Source organism: Chelon labrosus, assembly GCF_963514085.1.
Source record: "Chelon labrosus genome assembly, chromosome: 7".
NCBI classification, from domain to species: domain Eukaryota; kingdom Metazoa; phylum Chordata; class Actinopteri; order Mugiliformes; family Mugilidae; genus Chelon; species Chelon labrosus.
This window is the reverse complement of record NC_140343.1, coordinates 27,701,576-27,723,702: the sequence shown is the minus strand read 5'-3', so window position 1 is coordinate 27,723,702 and position 22,127 is coordinate 27,701,576. Positions and strand designations below refer to the sequence as shown.

The 22,127-nt window shown below is 41.7% G+C and overlaps 1 protein-coding gene across 3 annotated transcripts in view; it reads right to left on the bottom strand.

The window, feature by feature from the left end:
• Positions 1 to 6,718, bottom strand: part of insrb (insulin receptor b) — a 79,036-nt gene extending 72,318 nt beyond the window's left edge. For all 3 annotated transcript variants that reach the window (XM_084548952.1, XM_084548954.1, XM_084548953.1), the window contains exon 1: positions 4,616 to 6,718. In XM_084548952.1, the coding sequence (XP_084405078.1) occupies positions 4,616 to 4,709 (94 nt within the window). In that variant the 5' untranslated portion in view covers positions 4,710 to 6,718. The remainder of the gene's footprint in view (positions 1 to 4,615) is intronic.
• Between the last annotated feature and the right edge of the window lie 15,409 nt (positions 6,719 to 22,127).

The window sequence follows — 22,127 nt, the reverse complement described above, 5'->3', positions numbered from 1 at the left end:
GTTTCCAATCCAAAACTTGTTGAAAGCACAGATTAATAATTATCATCTTTCCTTTTCAAAAGCAGAATTTTATAAATCCATTCAAACTATTCATCATATATAAAATAAGGTGTGTTCACATTGTACTGAAGTATTTGTTAAAAGCAGACAAAACTAAACACACAAGCAAACAACTGAATTGTGGAAGTCAAAAGGGTAGGTCATGTTTTTCATTCCCCACTTGTAGTTCTGTTATAAAAGACTGCCAGGAATACACACACACACACACACAATTACATACACGTGCAAACAAGATGAAGGGGAAAAAATGCATTGGCAAGTTAGGATAAGCTGAAAGGGATACTTGGAAAGATAAGAGCAGAGGAGGAAGCACTTATGAAAGGCACCCCAACAGTTAATTTCCTTTAGCAGTACATATTGCCTTCCTGGCCAACACTGAGAACGCAATCCGCAGCTGGTGGAGCCTCAGTTCACGACCCCCATTGTCTTCTGCCTCTGTGAACATGTAACTAACCAAATATACAATTGCAATTTGCAGTCAGCGGTAGGGCTGCACCATGAAGGCTGTGAATCTGTGTGCAGCCGCTTAAACATACAGTACGGGCTGTTCTAGTAGCAAAGCCCCAGAACAGCAGATAAACCAGCAAATAATGGAGCAAACATAGAACAGACAAGAACAACAATGCTACATATTACCCTGGACCCACTCTGAATGCTTGAAACGGTGAAATAGTTATTTCTTGACCTGCAGCTTCTCTCCACAATTTGAAGAAGTTGCCTTGGTCTCTTAAAAATAATTCATTATTTTCTGACTTTTTAAAGCAAACAATTAACTGAGAGAGAAAATACACTTACTTGCCACTTTAAGTCTCTCTTCATAACTGTTTTAATGTTCAGTTTATGTTGAAACAGACTAAGAAAGGTGCTAATTCAACAGTATGATCATTTTGTAGGATGTAGTTTGTGGTGCTGTTAAACTGGATTGAATTAAACACTAAAGTGTTTCTGTTATTTAGCCTAGCCCACTGATTAAAGTTGGGTTGTCAAAATAATAGAAATGTGTTGGTACAATACAATTCAATACTACTACAAACCACAAAATGAAAACAGTTTAATTAACAGCTCTCTCAGTTATTTTCAAATGCTGAATACCACAAACATCATGAAGATAAGATTTAATGTAGGACTGTTGTATTAGAACGCGTTTGCTTCACTAGTGTACCTAATCAAATGGCGAGTGAGTGTATTCAGCACATCAGAATGCAGACAGATACGTTTATTTGCAATTTTACAAGTCTGGTTTTGTGTTCTTAAAAGAAGAAGTAAAATGATACCACTTGAGGAGTCCTGGAATAAAGCCCCCACTTCAATCTTTGTTTTCATGCATCAGGACACCTCCGAATGTCATTTATCTAGTTGATGAATTGGTTGTGTGGTGGGTCAAGGGGCCGCTCTGGGCTCAGGGGCTAGTGCTAACAGGCAGCCCACTCTTATTGAGCCTGCCGCTCTAGTACACACTGTTCTCATGCATGGCCACTTCCTCACACACACACGCACACACACCAATGTGCCACAATATTAAAACCACCGACAGGAGAAGTAAATAACATTGGCCATCTTGCAAAAAATCTAATATTCTAACTTTTGAACCTGCCATTCCTGTGGATGTTACTTAGACATGTACCACCCACCTAGACCAGACCAGACACCCCCACCCCATAGCAATGACACTCCTTGATGGCAGCAGCCATCCCCAGCAGGATGCAGCCTGACACAGACACACACACAAAAATGGTTAGGAACAACTCAAAAAACGTGGGGGTGGGCAGTACAGGAGCTGAGAGATGAGATCCCGAAGACAGCACAGGGTGGCTGGGGTGCACACTGACACAAACAGGCACCTACACGGTGGGCCACTTCAAAGACATTCCACAACATGCACAGCATTGTTGGAAAACGCCAACGTGCACTTCAAGTGAAGAGCGCCTGAGTATCTAAAAGGACTACTGACAAACTCACACACACAAATGGAGGGCAACTCTATGCGGCCCAATTTTAAAACTCTACATGTTTGTCCATCAGCTGAAGAATAAGTGACACTGCGCTGGACATTTCATGGGGAGAGAGTCACAAGGCGATCTGGTTAAGAAAGCACACGTACTGTGGAAAGCATACATAACAACGCATGCACATTACAGAGCTGTGCTTACAGGCCTGAGAGGAGCAAGAAGGGGGCAAGTCTCCCAGTTGCACAACTTGTTTTTCACAAGTTAGATCAGGAGACAGCTGAGCGGTTACTTCAGAAAACTGATAACTATGACAAACAGTCCAATCAAATTCATGATATTCTCTGGAGAGCAGTCAGTAGATCACAGCTAATGCACAGTTTATCAGTCAATACTGCTTTTGCCATGACTGAGATGGAGATGTCAGGCAGCGTGTGGATTCAGAATGAAATATTCTAAGTATTTTGGTTGTTACCCCCACCCCCCCCTTGGGGTGTAAACATCTCAAAAGTTCCAAATATGGTCACTTCCCACAGCACGAAGGAACCAGAAAAAGCCAGTGATATGTACTCTGAGAGACAGAAAGAAAACAAAGGGAAGGAAGGAGGGTCTCATAAGACCCCCTTTCAGGGGCCTCTGGTCTGTCTGCACAGATACGTGACCTGTGTAAAGTAGCCAGATCATTTCCTTTGAACTTGCCCACCAAGAGCCATTTTTAAGCCCAAGTATTAAGATCGCCACATTAACTAACAAACACTTCTTCATGAATAGCATCCACATTTTGAACTGGTCTACCTGCTTTCTCTGCACTGCATCCACATAGTGAAACACTTTGTAGACTTGTGCAACACATCATCTAAAATGCAAATCTCACAGTTATGAATGTTGGCCAAAGGCTAAAGCACTGAAGAAGCACAAAAACAATGAGCATTAATTTGACTTCAGAACAGTTCTGCACACATTCAACATTCATTCATATAGACTGATACAACACCACACTAGTGACTGAACATACACCTACTTGCCACTTCATTAGGTACACCAGTGAAAACAAATTGTGTTCTGATACATGAAAACAAAGGTTAAAGTGGATGTTTCATTTCCGGACTCCTCAAAATTGCAGATAAACAATAAACATGTCTGCAGTCTGATGTGCTAAATACACTCACTTGCCAGTTCATTAGGTACACTGGTGAAGCAAATGCATTCTAATATAACAGTTCTGCATTAAATCTTAGCCTCATGGAGGTTATGGTATTCAGCGTTTGTTCAAAATAACCGAGAGAGCTGTCTACTGAACTGTTTTCATTTTCATGAACTGTATTGTGTTGAACCGACACATGTTTCTGTTATTTTGACAACCCCATTTTAGCCAGTGGGCTAGGCTAAATAACAGAAACACTTTTGTGTTTATTTCAATCCAGTTTAACAGCACCACCTCCAAAATGATCATACAGTTGAATTACCGCCTTGTTTAAACAGAAACTGAACATTATTACAATCATGAAGGGGAATTTAGTGCAGGACTGTTTTATTGCAGTGTATTAGTTTTCACTAGTGAACCCAATATTTTGGAAAGCACATGGTCCAATTTGTCATCAGCTTTAAATGACAAGGTTTTCTTCTCTGACACTAACACCGTTTTATAACAATAATTTTATTCTGCCAGGCAATATGTGGTTATTTTATTTTTCCTGCACGAAATAAACGCAACATGTCAAAACAAAACCTCTTGCTCCGGTTTAAGACTCCCCTGATATTAATATTAGGAGGATAAGTATCTGGTTGGTCTGTTATATTGTTAGAATCAACCAAACCCACTATTCATTGATAAAACAGTTCCTCTCAACGCGCAGAGAAGACACCCTCCGATGAGGAAGGCATCCATACTATCGGTGTTACGTGGAGCTAATGCCGGCTAATCCACCTCCTATAAAGAGACGTTTTAGCGTCGGCGGCTAATTTGTTTACATTCTGGCTGCAGCAGCGCCAAGTGTGTGTGTTGTTGTTGTTGTTGTAGGCGTGTGTCTGCGGCGCCATGAGAGGCCTAGGGCCGATCCTGCTGCTCCCAGTTTAGACTCGCTGCGGCGGACCACCCTCGTCCAGCCACAGCGACTAATCCGGCCCTAGGGCTGGCTCATCCAGCACAGGCCGCTACCGATGTGTACCTTTAAGAGACGGCGAGGGAGGGCGGGGATATTCCCCAATAACTCCAAGGAGGAATATCAATTATTAGCGCGCGGCCACGCATACGCAATAAATTACGAGGCCCTTAATTAGACGTCGACGAGAGTCTGCGCATGCGTACAAACTAAGGCGTCCCGTTGATAAAATTTCAAAAACAAAATCCTGTTTTGTTTTTTTTTTGTCTCCAGCGTTACTGAAGAATACTTAAATATGGCTTTTTTTATATAGGTAAACGTCAAACATAATTTATATTGCCATTTCCGATATAGACATGTTTATTTACACCTAAATAAGTACTTGAGCTAAATCCTTAAACATGTATATCCTCTTAATATAAATGTGCAGTATGTTAGGAGGATTTTTAAGCAACTTGCAAACATTGGAAAAACATTATTATTATTTTTTTAAAAAGCAATACTTACTTTCTCCGTTTATTAGTCCACATTGGCATATAATGCAGGTGCAGATGATAAAAAACACCATTTGTGCTCGCAGTTTTAGCGTCAAACGCCTCATTTTGACTGGAGGTTGTGCTCTCCTCTTGAAGCTTCCGAAGAAAACACTCCAATCTCGAGGGAGAAATGTTTATCGGAAAAATAAAATAAAATGAAATAAAAAATAATAAACAAAACACTTTAAAAAGGTCCAATAAAGCCCGATGGTGATATCAAGGTTGCCCCCCGTAAGCCGGGGGGGAGTTAGTAAATGTCTGATGATCTCTTCTGATGGTGATGATGTGTATGATGAAAAATAAAAATGCAGGCCACTAAATAACGTGATCTTGGGTCCTGGCCACACATGTGCGAGTAAAAATCTTCATTTTCCACAAGTGAATGCGACAGTCCGCGTTCATTTGTTTTGCTTTTGGTGCTTCTCAGTCAAGGGGGAAATAATCACTAATATCCAACGGGCAGAAAGACAGTTTGGAGGCTCATTTCTCTGTCATGAAGGAAGAGTCACTTCAAAAACACCAGTGCTTCCCTCTCCTGCAGACATGAGCTGAAGTTATGGATATATAACCCCGCACTGAGCCAGGGACGAGAGCTGATATTCCTGTCTTTTTTTTTTTTTCAATCGCCCTTGTTTGCTTTTATCTTCTTGTAAGCTCACTCCCTTTTTTTAAGACATCCCAGGAAACTCCTCAGCAGGAAAACCGTGTAGCTTTCCCCGCTACGACCTTCCTCTGAACTCCTTCACCCCCGCTGACCACCACGCCGCAAACGACTGAGCTCCCATAAAAACGACAAAACGGGACAAAACAGGAAAGCGCGGGGGGTGAACGCCAATTCTCCCCCATTCAACACAAAAAAAACGAGGAAAAAAAACACCCCCAGAAATAACAATGTTTGTGTTTAACCTGCACGTTGCTGCGAAGTGAGGGGGGGGGGGAAAGTCTCCACCACGCCGCCCGTCTCTCAGATTAGCTGATTAGCTGGGAAAACAGCTAACGTTAGCTAGCTAATCCAAAACAAACGAGGTTTTCAGTGTTGAAAATCAAAAGAAAAAACACAAAGTGAATATCCCGGCTCCGACAGCGGAAAAAGGGATGAGGTAAACAAACTTAAAAAGACGGGTCAGGTGTAAAAACTTGGGTTTCCCGTTCCGTTTTAGCGATCGCTCTCTCTCAGGTTCCCCTCTTTCCGTCTCTCTTTCTGCGAGTCTTTCCACCAGTAAACAAGTCCTGCCAGTCACCTCAGCTGGGCCACACATGGTCTGCGGGAAAACACGGAGCACGACGCCGCTCGATCCACCGCCGTGTCCGGATCTGGATTGTCTGAACCCGGCGCTGAACAACAGCCGGAGCTCCTCTTTGTCAGGGAGGAGGGCTGCACACAAAGCTACACCTTTTACAAACTATGACACATAACAATATGTGTTATGTTAATTAAAAAAAGATTACGGACATAACCATTGACGCTAAACGTGTTAAACCGAGTAGTTCAATATGTATTATTATTTTTGACAACACACTAGCATGAAAAAAAAAAAATTCAACCATTTATTTTGTATGTTAAAAAAAAAAATCTTTTTACAATTACATTTTATTCATATAGTGTCAATAGTGTCAAGCCAAATCGTCTCACAATGCTTTACAGAGCACAGAGAACTGGACCCCCCAGATCAAACACTGAGTGGGGTGCTTTAGTTGGTAGAGAAGTGGACTTGAGACTGTAGGGTCTCTGGTTCAAATCCATGATTGAGGCACCCTTGAGTAGGACACCTAACCCCTAAAACTGCTCCCTGGGTGCCTTGTGTGTCTGCTTCATGTGAGTTGCTCACTGCTCTCTGTCTGCACAAATGTATGTGTTAAATGCAGAGAGTACAGTATGCACCTGCCTAATGAAGGTGATTTACATCCACAGGCAGAAACGTTGAGCAGAACCCAACTCATATGGGGCAGTTAGACAGACAGATGCACGGTAAAGAGGAGAAGAAACAAGCAGACGCATCCGGATTAAGTGTTCATGCAGTCATGCAGCAAATAAACAGGATACAAAACAGAATATATGATACGAGGTGATGCATGATACGTGGGAGATGATTTCCCCATCAGACACACATTTACTGAGAAACATATCCTGATATTTGACAAACAGAAATGTGAGAGTCTTTAAATTTGCATTTATTTATTTCCTTAATCAAGTGTTGTGTACTGAGGACTTATTGACTGACAAGTGACACATGTTTCTCTGTTAATCCTTCTTCATTTGGACTGCTGGTGCAAAAGAGTAGCTCTTTATTTATTAGGATGGGATCTTTTTTTACAGCGTTTGTATAAGAATTTGTTCTTCCATAATCAACTTTTCACTCTATGATTTCAACTGTTGTAAACACCATCAAACATAACCGTCTATTTGGTGATCATTTCACATTTTCACCAGATTTTCTGGCTCACATTGCCGTAGACCAGTGAGATTGTGTGCTAAACAAAGTCACTCTGTGTCATAGAGCAGTGTAAACATGACACACCGCCTTGGCCCTGCAACCAGAAAGTAAAATACCTACCTCAGGTACACAAAGTTACCTCAGATTTGCATAGCAAATACCTTTACAAAGAAACCTGCCCTATTGATCGAATTTAACTGCACACAATAGCTGGAAGGTTTTCCTGCTGCCACAGTTTGTTTTCACTTGAACATGAGACCTGCTGGCTCAGAACTTATTAGAAGAGACTAGAACAATTGTTTTCTATTCATCACATAGGGGAGCAGTTAGTGTGCTTGGATAGGTACATAATGCTCTTCTTGGCTAAGAGCTTGTGGAGCAGGCTTGTTGTTAATCTGAGGAATGTTGTGTTACCCAGTGAACAGAGTAAATGAGGTCTTAGTGAGATTAAATGTCACAGGTCTGAAGGACTAAGGGTTGTGGAATCTAGTCAAAACAGATCTCTTTGTGGTAGTCACGCTGTCTGACGCCAACTGGAGGCACACACACACACACACACACACACACACACACAGGCCTCTCGTCTCCTTTTCTCACTCTCGTCTCACTTCCTCTCAGGTGCTGCACATAACACCAGTTCCTTTCCTTTTTCAGAGCGAGCGGGGAAGCTTGAGTGAGTGGCTTTTTATCCCACTAACCTACCTAGAGTGCCGTTATGCGAGTCTACACATGCAGCACTTGTGCGGCACTAGAGCTCTGTTGTACTACGACTTCATTTCAGTAGGTGGCACTAAAAATAACAGCCAATTCACTTACTCCAAATGTCAAACAGGGACAAAGTGGCACAGCATTGTGAATAAATAGGATTAATCTGATCAGAGAGGAAAGAGACGGAGCTTTGTGCTATGTCAAATAAACATAATGTGATGCTGATGACGTACATGTGGCTCTTATATAAGTGTTGCCTTAAATAATGATTGCAAATGAAGAGTTTTAAATTAAGATGCTTTATTTTCTCTGTCAGTGTTCATATGTGTCACTCACAAAGGCCATGTTCTCCTCTGGGAACATGGATGCTTTGAAGTTGTAGCACATGTTGCTAATGTGTTGACACTTCTTCTTCCATGGCAGTTGGTAGTGTATTCAGACTGGAGGTTATGCAAACATGTGAATGACTCAGAGATGACTGTTGAGAAAAAAGCAGAAGGGTCAACACTAGCCATGTCTGTGAAAATGACTCCTCAATCCCCCAAATATATCTGTCTCTCTCTCTCTCTCTCTCTCTCTCTCCCAAAACAGCAGACATTCCACATAATCAAATAACTCTTAGCAATAGCACAATAAGAGATATGCATTTCCGTTCATGAAGGTCTGTTTTTCTTCCCTCAGGTCCAAGAAGGTATTAAAAGTACAAACAAGTTGAATGTTATGTTCAGCCAGACTGAATATTCTTTCTAAAACCCAAAATAGAAATTTCCCAAAGAAGAAGGGGAACAGGTGTCTGTCGGAGTTTGAGACGAAGGCCAGAGCTCTGGTGATCTCAGTGCCTCCGACTTCTGGAACGTTGTCATCTGATGAGCCAGGAAGCTTTTTACAAAGATTAGAAATTCACTGTGAATAAATGTTGTTTGTAAAAAAAAACAAAGAAAAGAGGAAAACGTCCTTAATTTTTGCTTCTCAAATGTGTTCGGAAGACACATCCCAGACACGTGAATAAATAATGAGAATAAATACACTGTTCTTTTTACGTCATGGTGTTAAGAAGTGGTTTGATCAGGGATGCGCTGATCCAGTACTTTAGACGCTGTCATGAATAATTACCAACACAATTTAGATCGTTTTTATTCACGATTACCTCATGTTAGAGAGAAGATCTGCCCCCTTGCGTTCTCTTTCTTTTCTTCTACGGTGAATACATGTTATTCCTGCTGCTCTGTTTCCTCATCTCTTCCACAACCCAATCTATCAAAATAACTGAATTTTTCCTTCTCTGAGCCAATCAGTTCTTTGTCCCCATGCTTTTAATTATTTTTCATTTCTTCACAATAATAAATTATAAGAATCATTTATTCTATTGTGCAGCCCTCCTCCCCATCCTTCATCAGTCTCCATCAGAGGTCTCTTTCAACCACCTGCTAACTTCATTTGCTGCTCCACCATCGCCAATGCCTGGACTCCAAAGGATCCTGTCCCTATCTTCCTTCATCATCTGAGACATAAATCCTCCACTACAGACGGAGAATACACAGGGTCATTGAAGCGGATTTGGCAGCTCATATTAGCACCAGTTACTACATTTAATGTCATGATACCGGTCCAGATAGTATATTTATTAGATTCTAGTGGTCTCGTGGTCTAGAGCAGCCTTCATTGATATAGTTCACATTCAGTACTCGCATCCAATCATATTTGTAATATCTGCATTCCCTCTCCTGCCTCACATCATAAACTTCTGCTACTCCCGCCACACACACATAGATGCAGAAATCAAAACAAACTTCTGCACATTCTCTCTGCAATCCACTCTGCTGCAAATGGAGAGACTAATATGTTTGAATGGAGAGAGTCTCCTTTTCCTTTGTTGGTGTGGAAGGCTCTGTAATTAGCTGCCTAGGGAGCCAGGAAGCAAGAGCCTCCATTTAGCCTCTGCATGTGTTTAAGTATCAGGGCATCAGTGTGCATGTGTGTGAGACGGCCCGTGTCCACCAAGCAGAGGGTCGTGAGCTTAAACAGACAAAGCAGTCCTGGATTATCCTCCTCCTGTGTCGGTGCTTTATAATTTTTAGCTCACTTCAGGCCCTGTAGGCTGCAGCTTAGACAAACACACAAACAACAGGAGCTCTCCTCATCTGATTCCCTCTTCGTCTCAGTCACACAAGCACAATGCAGTCACATGGAGTATTTTGTAATTTAAGACAGAGGGTTAGCATCTTTTCTGATTTCAGGTTTGTCCATCGCCCTCACATGACAAAGTTTCTGTCACGGGTGTTTCGTAAAATATATTCAACAGGATACGCGACTGATACGGTATGTACACATCATCCATGACAAAAGGAAGTTGTGCGTTTTGGTGCATATGCAGGAAACATGAGCAAATCTGTGGGTTACTTATCTTTTAGAAGTCACTATGGTTCAGAAATATCCTACATGCAAAACTACTAATGTTTTTGATTGTTTTGTTGTCTGCAGATACAATACCCAACAGATCATTCATTCAAAGTTCAGTCTCTGTTTAATTCGTCTTGTCTCCTCACTTTATTTTGTTGACCTGATTTGGATGTAAATACCCTCAAATTAAAGCTGAAAGTCTGCAGTTAAAGCACATCTTGTTCGTTTCATTTCAAATCCATTGTGGTGGTGTATAGAGCCAAAAACATTAGAATTGTGTCGATGTCCCAATATTTATGGACCTGACTGTATGTTAGTCGTCTGTACACAAAGCTTAAGAGAGGTTGAAAATACTGAAATTCATGACAAAACAAGAGGCATGACACAGAATATTATAGCTCAGAAACTGTGATGGCGCCTGAAAGCCTGATCCTCACTAGAATCTGTTTTTAACTCACCAGATGTCTTTGAGATTGCACAAGGTGAGGAAATACTCACTATTGTTGCGAGCTTCTCAAGCAAATTGTCCTCGTTGATAACTATTCTTTTAAGCTAGGATGGTGGAAGGAGGAGAGATTATCGATTTGGTTGCAGATCTCCTCAGAAAGCCATTTTCACGATGGACTTTGAAGGAAAAGCTGGATATTGTGAGGAAAGGCTGCCCAACCCCGGAGCTAGCCTGACCCAGCTGGGGAAAGTGTGTGTCCGCCACTTTCAGGTCAGCAATTATGAGCGCCACCATTGTTTATTAAGATTTGGTGAGTAAAACGAATTATATTTACATCTTTTATGTATATTTTTGCCATTTTTTTGGGTCAACATTGATGCTTCTGCTGGATTTGACATATGTGACGTGCACAACGGTGGCTGTAGTGAGTGAGAGGAGACTTTTTGAATTGTTCTAAGTGAGTTTCTTGCTTTAGTAATGGCATTCATCTCGCCATATAAGATACCTGTCTACGATGCAACGTTCCTGTTTATTGCGTATCCGTATGATGTTGATGTCGTCCGTATGATGTATTTAGAGGTGTTTTGTATAAGGTTGGAGGTCATTGAAGGCCTAGGTGAAAAATGTACGGCCCACCACTGCTCAAATATTAGCATTGGCTTGGCTTCTGGATACAGCGCTGTATGGGCCATGCAAGATTAACTCTTAATATTTACATTAAACATACCATTATACACAAAGGAAATCACATTTACTCACCGAACAATGTATTCAAATCAGTGAAAATCAGTCAGCAGCCCAGGTGCGGGTATAATAAATGGTCAGGGTTAATAAATGAGCTTAATTACCTTAGGTTTAGGAAGTTCTGACACTCCATTTAACACCAACTATATTTGTTATATATAAAGCATAATTTGCTGTGTGTGTTTAGCTTAAAATTTTAAAAAAATTGTATTCTTCTTTTTGTGTAAACTAGATATCATGTCTAGCAATTTAGATTTTAGCCATGATAGTAGATATCATGACTAAAATCTAAATTGCTAGACTGCGTTGGTCTGTCCACTACTTTGCTCCAGACTCAACTGTCCCCATTTTAGATGGATGCCATGATACTTTATGGAGTCCTCAGAGGATAAATACTACCATACGTGCTCAGGCTTAAGATGCTTGGTGTGCATTTCCCTGTTCACAAATAATAAAATAATAAAAATACTGTTCCACATGTATTTTACTACTACTGGGGTTTAAGGTTAAATGATTTATTAAGAAGCGATTATAACCCCGGATTTAAATATCTGATATGCCAGGATTCTGTTTTTACAAATGTCAAAAATTCACTATTGATTTATTTATACTCTGTAGTTTTGTAGATATTTGGTATTAATAGTAGGTGGTGTGTTTAATACCAAAGATTTAGCAGATAGTAAGTAAACTTTCCCTGTCCCCACCATATGATACAATGAATATGCAGTTAATTAACCTGTTTGTTTTCTTTATTTTGCCACATCAAATGACAGATCTGAAACGATCAATCAAATATTTGATTAGCCTATCCACCGAAAATAAATCTGAAATGAGTTTTAAGGTGAGTAAAATCTCAAACTAGTTTCTTAAACAGAAATATTTGCAGGTATAAATGGTTATCTTTGACATTTATACCATTAGATAGCCAAAACAGGACAACACTGTGGGAAATTATGATTGATACATTTCACTCTTCAGATACGGGATAGACTGAACACATTGTTGACTGATCCAAAAAAATATTTAGCAAACTAATTTCAAGGAAAGTTAATAGATGCCTTAATCTGTTTGTTACTAAATGATGGGACCTGGAGTATTCTTAGTTGAATAGTTTCATTTTGTGCCACTTTGTGCGTGATATTAACAGCTAAATATGATGCAATTAAAGTATTCATTATTTCATAAAGAAAAACATTGTTACTTTATTTAGACCATTGACTTCCATTGAGTTGTTTGCATCAATCAGGAAGCTGTTGCTGATGATAAGAAACCCTCAACTCAACTGTGGATGTTTTGAAGTGATGCAGTAGTAGCAAATGTGACAATCTAACTTCCTTGTGTCCTGTGTGTCAAGCTGACTGAGTGAATTCTCCAAGTGCCCTGAAGATAACACGTACAGAAGTTTATTTTCAAAAGCAAAGGTTTAACGTCCTCTACAGGAGAGCTTTATCTCTGACCCAGCCTCTGCTCCATCATATGTGTGTTGTGTCCCTGCGTGAACACCCATGATCCGTGTGTAAGACACTTAACCCCAGGTCACGCGCATGTCCCAGAGCACCTTGTTTTCCCACACATGGACCGTGACTCACTTATCTGTAACAGATTAGTCTTCAAGGTCACCTCTGTTGCCCACTCCTGAGCATTCCCTGTTCAGAGTCTGGTCACCTGCTCTTTTCTGTCAGGACTGAATCTCAGCTTTTGTCTTATTTATTTCATGCTTTTCTCTGTTATTTTTCCTTGCCTTCTCTCTACTTCCTCCTGTTCTTCAAAAGAGGCGAGTGGAAAAAAGATTTCTCACACCGATGGGTGTTTCAGGGGGCCATGTGGCAGCGTGCAGGGTTAAGGGATTTATTTTATCATTGATAAGGAACTTATCAATGATAACCAGAATGCCAGAAGCAGAATGCCCTTCCTGAGAGGAAGCTGTCAGTGACAGCTTTATCCACATACTGTCAGAGCAACACGTACATACACACAGTACATACACCGGGCAGTGAAGGTCAGGTCAGGCTCACAGGTCACAGGAAAAGGTGTGTCGGCTTCAGGAAGACAGTGTGTGCTGCACTACATCAAAGTATGGCACCACACTTCGGGAATGTGAGGACATGGTTGTTTTGATGCTTTCACTCACACGTAAATATGCACACATGTACACACACATGCAGGCAGCTCAGGAACATTTCCACTCTAAAGAGCTGAGAGAGTCAGCTGAGCTGAGTGGAGACAGTCGTTCTAATGTCTGTGCTGCTGTTAAAAGAAAAGCAAACGACTGATTATGACAAGACTTTTTATCATAATGATGTTTTATAATGATGTTGTCTGTGTGATAGTCCTTTTAAATCTGTTAGATAAATCTAATAAAATGCTCTTCTTGAAAAGTTTATACAGCCTGAAGCCACGGTAACTTTTGATCCTTATCATTTTTATTCAATGAAGTGTGTCACGTTGGCTTTCAGTGGCACTGGATAAGGTGTTATTTTTAAAATAAAAATTCAGATGTGATTTATATTTGTTACTTTTTTTTTCACGGTAGAATGGGCTTCATCTTAAGTGAAGTATTTCCACACACTTGATGAACCGCTGCTAGTTTGCTTCAACGACCCACTGGGCTCCTCACTTCACTTCTCGGAGGAGAAGACAGGTGAGTCTGTGTTGTTATTGTCACATGAGAAAACACATGGAGGCACGGGGAGAACATGCAAACTCCACACCGCTCAGCCTTTTTCAGTTTAATTGAATTGAATTCAATTTCATTTAGTGTCAATACTGATACAGATTGTCTCTAAAATTGACTCTTTACTATACCTGACCCTCTTATGGAGGGACCCATATGCTTAAGGCCGGCTGGGTAGAGACAGATTCTTGTGTAGAGTTTCTTTGTACCTGTGTCTGTGTGTGATTTCTCCAGGCCCAAAGACATGTTAGGTTAATTAGTGATTTTACTTTGGCCATAAGTGTACATGTGAGTGTGCATGGTTGTTTGTCTCTCTGTGTGACACATTGTCGACATGTTCAGGGACCTGTCCCGCTGGGACAGGCTCTGGCCCCTCGGTGATCCACCACAGGATAAACAGTCATAGAGAATGGATGGACGGATAGACTCAAAACCAAACCAACTACATGTTACCTTGTGTTATACATTTTCTACAAATGAATGTCACTGCGTTGAAACAAGACAGAAAGAGGCCAATCACATTAGAATCACTGATATAATAACTTCATCCAGCGTTAAGGTCCTCAGAAACCTCAAACATTATTTTACCTCATTTTTTCACCTATTTAAATAATAACTGACTAATAAAAACCCATGTGCCTCATTTGTTTTTCTTATTTCTTTGCTGTGTGTGAAATAAGGAATGGGGAGACTTGTGAGTGCAGATCAGAGCGGGGATAAAAATTCCCAGGATTCCTTTGACAGAAGGACCTGACAATGACCCTCTGTGTCCTCCCTGAATAGACATAACCAACGTTAACTCATCAAAGCTCAGTGTATCAAAATGAATTAATAAGAGGTGAGAAATGGACATTGTTCTCTACAAAATAAGATCTTTTTGGCGTGAACGTTGTGTCAAGATTTTCCTAGAAAATGGCTTCCGTTTGCAGAAAATAATGACATTTCCTAGAAAGTTACATTTCTTTGAAAAGAGGCAATGTTATACTGACTTATTGTTGTATTATACATCACTGCTAAAGATCAAGCAGTGCACAATTTCAGTTTTGTTCTCTTTTTGAAGCAGCGGCCATTTTCTGTGCAGCACTGACAGAGAAAACTGTAAATATTTAGTGGGCACATGTCGTCATTAATCATACAGCAACATTTTAATCAATGTTTCCGAGACCTTTGACCTCAAACATACAAGCAAAAGGAATTTGCTCCAGCAACAACGTGTATGTACAGTGCATCTGGAAAGTATTCACAGCGCTTCACTTTTTCCACATTTTGTTATGTTACAGCCTTATCCCAAAATGGATTATATGAAATTTTTTCCTCAGCATTCTACACACAACACCCCATACTGACAATGTGAAAAAAAAGTTTGAGATTTTTGCAAATTTATTAAAAATAAAAAACTAAGAAATGTCCATAAGTATTCACAGTCTTTGCTCAGTACTTTGTTGATGCACCTTTGGCAGCAATTACAGCCTCAAGTCTTTTTGAATATGATACCACAAGTTTGGCACACCTATATCTGGGAAATTTTGCCCATGCCTCTTTGCAGCACCTCTCAAGGTCCTTCAGGTTGGATGGGAAGCGTCGGTGCACAGCCATTTTCAGATGTTCAATCAGATTCAAGTCTGGGCTCTGGCTGGGCCACTCAAGGACATTCACAGAGTTGTCCTGAAGCCACTCCTTTGATATCTTGGCTGTGTGCTTAGGGTCATTGTCCTGCTGAAAGATGAACCGTCGCCCCAGTCTGAGGTCAAGAGCCCTCTGGAGCAGGTTTTCATCCAGGATGTCTCTGTACGTTGCTGAATTCATCATTTATTTTTCCCTCTATCCTGACTAGCCTCCCAGTTCCTGTAGCTGAAAAACATCCCCACAGCATGATGCTGCCACCACCATGTTTCACTGTAGGGATGGTATTGGCCTGGTGATGAGCGGTGCCTGGTTTCCTCCAAACATGACGCCTGGTATTCAAGCCAAAGAATTCAATCTTTGTCTCATCAGACCAGAGAATTTTGTTTCTCATGGTCTGAGAGAGCTCATTGGGACCTTTAAAGCAGCAGAAATCTTTCTGTACCCTTCCCCAGGTTTGTGCCTCAAGACAATCCTGTCTCGGAGGTCTACAGACAATTCCTTTGACTTCATGCTTGGTTTGTGCTCTGACATGCACTGTCAACTGTGGGACCTTATATAGACAGATGTGTGTCTTCTCAAATCATGTCCAATCAGCTGAATTTACAACAGGTAGATTTCATTTAAGCTGTAGAAACATCTCAAGGATGATCAGTGGAAACAGGATGGACCTGAGCTCAATTTGAGCTTCATGGCAAAGGCTGTGAATATTTATGGGCATGTGATTTCTTATTTCACATTGTCATTGTGTGTAGAATTTTGAGGAAAAAAATGAATTTAATCCATTTTGGGATAAGGCTGTAACACAACAAAATGTGGAAACACTGTGAATACTTTCCAGATGCACTGTATGTAACCATGTACAGCAGTGATTTTTTGTGAAGGGACAAAAGCACATGTGTTTTCCTTGAAGTCTATTTTAAAAAATAAACCTGAGAGTCCCATGCAGGTCTGTGTGTTTTCCTAAGGGCACACTGACAGACTGAGACCAAATAAGAGAAAGGGGGAAACACATAATTACTTCCTGAGAGCGAAGCATGGTTATGGGATAAATGCAGCAGCATTGTATTAGTGTTTACAGAGGAAACAGACCGAGTCGCACACCACCCATCCTGGACGCTGCAAACGCCACATCCAAGGTGAGAACTACTTCTTCTTAGACGATCAAAGACAGATTGCAGCATTCATGACTGCATCAATTACAGAGGAAGAACGACACTAACTGCTACTCTTGATAGCAACTTGGCCCGGCATGCCCCCCCCCCCCCCCCCCATGAACTCTCTTCCACAAACAAAATTAGAAGTAACATGGTTGCCAAACAAACTGCCAAAGTCCTTGATTAGTTTCCTCTACCGTCTGCCTTTTACTATTGTTCCTGACCTTGTGGAACGGAGCCTAAGTACCAGCCCCCGAGCCCTTGTCACTTGTTTGACAGAGAGGTTTGAGTGCGTGTTTGTGTGTGTGGCCTGTTCTTTTCCGTCCCAGAGGAGCAGAAGCGTTCGTTCTTCTCAAGTCCTATTTCTAGCACCAGCCCCCGAGGCATGGTACGTCAACATCCTGCGACTCAGGCCTGACTGACCACGGCGTTGCCCCGTGACCCCGGGGAGAATGGGAGGAACCCAGGGGCTGTGTTGTGTCTTGAAACTTCCCAGAATGACAATAATAAAAACAGTGTTTGTTTATGTTCTCACACGGAGAGAGACGAGGAAGTTGGGGATCAAGGATGTAGAATGAGTGTAAAAGTTCAGCGTGAGCTCTGGGAGTCAACAAATAAGATGTGTGCTTTAAACTTACGCAATCTGGAATTATTGTAATGCGCTGGTATTTACTGGTGTGTGTGTGGTGATCGCATGCCTGGAAGAGGCCAACTGTGTGAGAGTACAGTGTGTCTATAAATACCCCCAGTTTGAGAACATAGAAGAAAATAGCCCAAATTAGGACATAAATATTCACAGCGTGCAACAATAACCAATCTCACCAGGCATGCAGGCTAAGATTAGACAGGTGATGATGAGGAACATGTTCTAACCATCAGTGTGTCATGTCAGTGCATTTATTAAATGCTGATGTGTTTGCTGGGTTTAATTTGAATGGTTCAAAAGTTAAATAACCCTGTGTCAGGCTCACTTGCCAGTTTTGGGATAATTGGAGTTATTTCTGTGACCTCTGGAACAACAGGAAAACAAATAAAATGGTTTCTTTTTTGGTCAAATGTCTGAATCTCTACTGCTGCTACTGAATGAAGGCAACCAAATAATGCTTATAACGGCAAAACATGATTTTTAGAATGGACTGAACCCCAGCATGATTGAATATACACCCATCAGTCATAAGTTTATGACCACTGACAGGTGAGGTGAATGACACAGATTGTCTCACTGTCATGGCACCTGTCAGTGAGTGTGGTATATGAGGCAGCGGGTGAACATTTTGTCCTCAAAGTCATGTCTCTCAGGGTCATTGGTGGCCAAGGCCGGGATACACGTGGGGAGCGAAGGCTGGCCCGTGTAGTCCAATCCGACAGACAAGCTACTGTAGCTTAAACTGGTGCAAGAATGAATGCTGATAGAAAGGTGTCTGAACACACCACGAGGCCTTTGTATGGGGCTGTGTAGATGCAGACCAGTCAGGGTGTCCATGCTGACCACTGTCTACCACTGAAAACGCCTACAGTGGGTATATGAGCAATAGAACTGGACCACGCTTACCTTTTGAGCACATGGCACTAGGATGCACTATGGGGAGAGGGAAACCTTGGGTCTTTCTTTGACATGTACCACCTACAAACATTGCTGCAACCCATGTATACTCTTTCATGGAAACGGTATTCCCTGATGGCAGCGATCTTTTTCTGATCCATTCAGGTGTAGTTGGAGGAACACAGCGAGTTCAAGGTGTTGACTTGATCTCCATATTCCCCAGATTTGAATCGAGTTGAGCATCTGGACAAAAAAGTGAGATCCAGGAAGGCCCCATCTCACAATTTAAACAATGTCAAATACCACAGTGCACCTTCAGGGGTCTATTGGAGTCCATGCCTCAACAAGTCAAGGCTGTTTTGGCACCAAAAGGGGGACCAACACAGTATTAGGAAGGTGGTTATATTGTTATGGACAATCATATGACAACTGAACTGCAGTTACTGTAAAAAAAAAAAAGAGCCTGAAATGACCTTGCAGGAATAATATTAATCCCAGTATTGCTGTATAATACACATTTCTTACAAGCCTACTTCAGTCTTGTGTGTTCTTTCATGTTCTGTTGTATGGATTTCCTGTGTTTGGAGCTGTCCAGGTGAGACGGTTTGTTGCCTTGAACCATGATCAATAGCTCTGCGTGTGCTTTTCACCTGCCCAGAGCTCAGACTGCAGGAAAGTTTAACTTGCCAGCACTGGTCACCAGACACGTGAACTGAGGTGAAGTGCTACAGAGGTAAATCTAGAAGGCAGAGGGAGAAAAAACAAAAAGCCTTGAGTACAAAATAACCAATACACAGTTGCCGTTTACTTCCTAAATTATCCCTCAATTGGAGAGGGTTTAACCAAAAGATCGCTGAAAAACAAATAAATAAAGACACTTCACATCAGGTCAAGGCTTCTCTCTGGTCCTCTGATGTTTTATTCAGCTGCCCTCTTCTAGCTGTGCTGCAGAGCGAGATAGATCGAAAGAGACACAGGAGAGAGGTGAACAGGTAGACCTGGAGAAGGCTGCGAACGATCCGAGTACATTCGGCACAGGAGACGCAGGTGGGGAGATGAGACAGAATGAAATATCAGTAACAGTTGCAGAAGCAGCGGTCGAGGCCAGCGTGACATTTACTGAGAAGTGCAGTTTTCCCACCGGTCTGTGCAGAAAAGCTGAAAAGACGCAGAAAAGTATATAGAAGACTTTCAGCAACCTCATTACAAATAAAAGGCCTGCATTCACAGTCCCGCTGAAGCATTAAGCACATACTTGTGCTTGGATCATCACTAATGAGTTGATGTGGAAGGCTCCTTTTAACCACATTAACTATGTTTTATAAATAAATCATTAATTTGTGTGTAACATCTTGATCTTACAGCTTTCACATTCATTTAAATCTCAAATGTCGAGCAGCAGAAGTATAGAGGAAGAGAAAATGCCCATATTTGTACGAGCACGTCAAAACTGTACACACGGATAATATTTGAATAGCTCCTTGTACGTACAAATGATGGTTCATTGTTTGTATGTGGTGATATATCGCTGGATGTTGTATAAATCTACCAATGTTGCAATGTTTTTTTTTTTTTTTTTTTTACAGTGGAATCCGTCATTCTCCTAAATTTCAGTGAGCCAGATGTGTAATGCAGCTGCAACACGATGCATTTTCACTGGGCTGACAAACAGAGAGAACAAGAGAGTAAATCTTCAGCAGAAACCCACGGTAAAAGATTAACAACTGCATACTGCAGGAAGAATGGTGCATGAAAGATAGATAGACAAACTGGAAAATGTCACAGTTGCAGCAGCAATGTACAGGCACTCGACACCATACATAATATATAACAAAAATAAATAAATAAATAAATAAAAAATCTCATTCCAGTTTAATCCTGCATCTTCTCAAAGGTTTAGAAGAGTAACAAGCTGTTGAAAAACCTTGGAGAAGAATTTCTCCAAAATGTAGCACTTTTGTATTTTCAGTTCATCATGGCCCATCTGGCCAGCCTTGACATACCACCTCAGCGGACAAGACGTCAGATGAATGACGTGAAAGCTACCCTTGAAAAAAATCCTTGGTCTCAAACATTCTTTTTTTTTTTTTTTTTTTAATCACTAGACAACAACAACCAGAAAGAGAGAACTTGTGGATGAAAGCAACACACACACACACGCACACATTAATACACGCTCCTAATCTGCTACCCCGAGGAGCCTCTCTTGTTTGAGGAGGGGCCCTGAACCTTCTGTGGTGGCTAGGGGCCTCCTGTGGGGAAAATGCTGAGGGGGCCCAGGAGAGGTGTGCCTGGTTCCAAAATATCACTTTTGTTAAACAGCACATCAGTCCTGGGTTGTCCCCACCGCCACCCCCACAAGACATACCTCAGCCTGGGCTTCGGCCTCAGGCTCAGCTCAGAGCCTCAGCGGCCAAGGCCCGGCTAAGGCTTCATGTTGTCAGCACCCTTCGACGGGTTTTGCCCTCGAGGCTGCCTCCCTGTCTGAGCAGAGATTCCCAAGCCCAAGGTTCGGTCTACTCAGACAAAAATAAGTGCTGTATCTATACCACCTGCGACTTCCTATCTCAGTCCCACATGAGCTTAACGGAAGAGTTCAACATTTTTTATGGACCTTTGCACTTGCACTCCATCACATTTATAGCTGCAATTACGCTTCAAGATGGCTCTCATCAAAGTTTTAGATGTTCTTGACCCGAAGAGTAGCATTATTCAACATTTTACAGAAAGCAAAGGTAATGGAGAAAAACTTTCCAGAATAATTCTTCTGGAAGTACATCTTTGATGATTTTCGAAACTTACGTCTAATAGTAACAATCTAACAAAGTCAATTATTAGTCATGGAGAGAAGATTTAGAGTATGTTTTGATGAAAACCTACCAGCACCTGTGAAGCTCTCTAAGTCTCTAAGTCACACCTTATATCTGGTTTGTTTAGTTTCTACAAGAAAACCGTTATTGGACGGGGCTGTTTGTTGGACACTTCCTTGGCCAGAGTAACTTCCTGGATTTTCCATTTGCCTTGGAAAAAAAGCAGACATTGCAATGTTGTTTTTACACTGTCAGGCATGAGACTGCGATAGGAAGGTTGTGTTATCTTTGTACAGGACCAGGCTGCAGGTTTCCCTGTGTTTCCCACAAGTTAAACTAAGCAGCCTCATGAAAGTGGCACCACGCTTTTGGCAAGAGAGGCTAATAAGCACATTTCCCAACGTGTCGGACTGTTCCTTAAATGTGGCGTCTCACGGCCGACGAGCTTCCCAGCATCGAGCCTCAAAGCCTACCGTAATACCAGCAACAGCCGCCGCCTTCAGCCGTGCCCGCTGGGAGATCCTGAATCACTAAAAGGTGAAGGAGCAAAGAACCAAGAAATTAAGCCTCTCAGCAGCAGCACTACCTGAGCTCTGTACATCAAAGGCTGAACAGAAACCAGCAGGGAGGTTGTTCTTCCACTGGGGACTCTTTGAGCACTGCACTGCCTGACAAATAGGCTGGAAGGTTCCGTGTATTAACCAACATGTTGACACTAGGCCGGGAACACGGAGTGATGGAGGGGCAACAGGGGGCTGCATGGAATGACATATGGCTCAGGTCCGTGGGGTGCAATAAACAGACCGAACATACATGCATGCACAGGCAAAAAACACACAGGCAAGTACCAACACTCAGCAAACACACAGCTACTGAAGTGCACCTGTGGCTGGTTGGGTTGTTGTTTGATTTTTCTGGATAACACAGTTCTCTGAAATGAA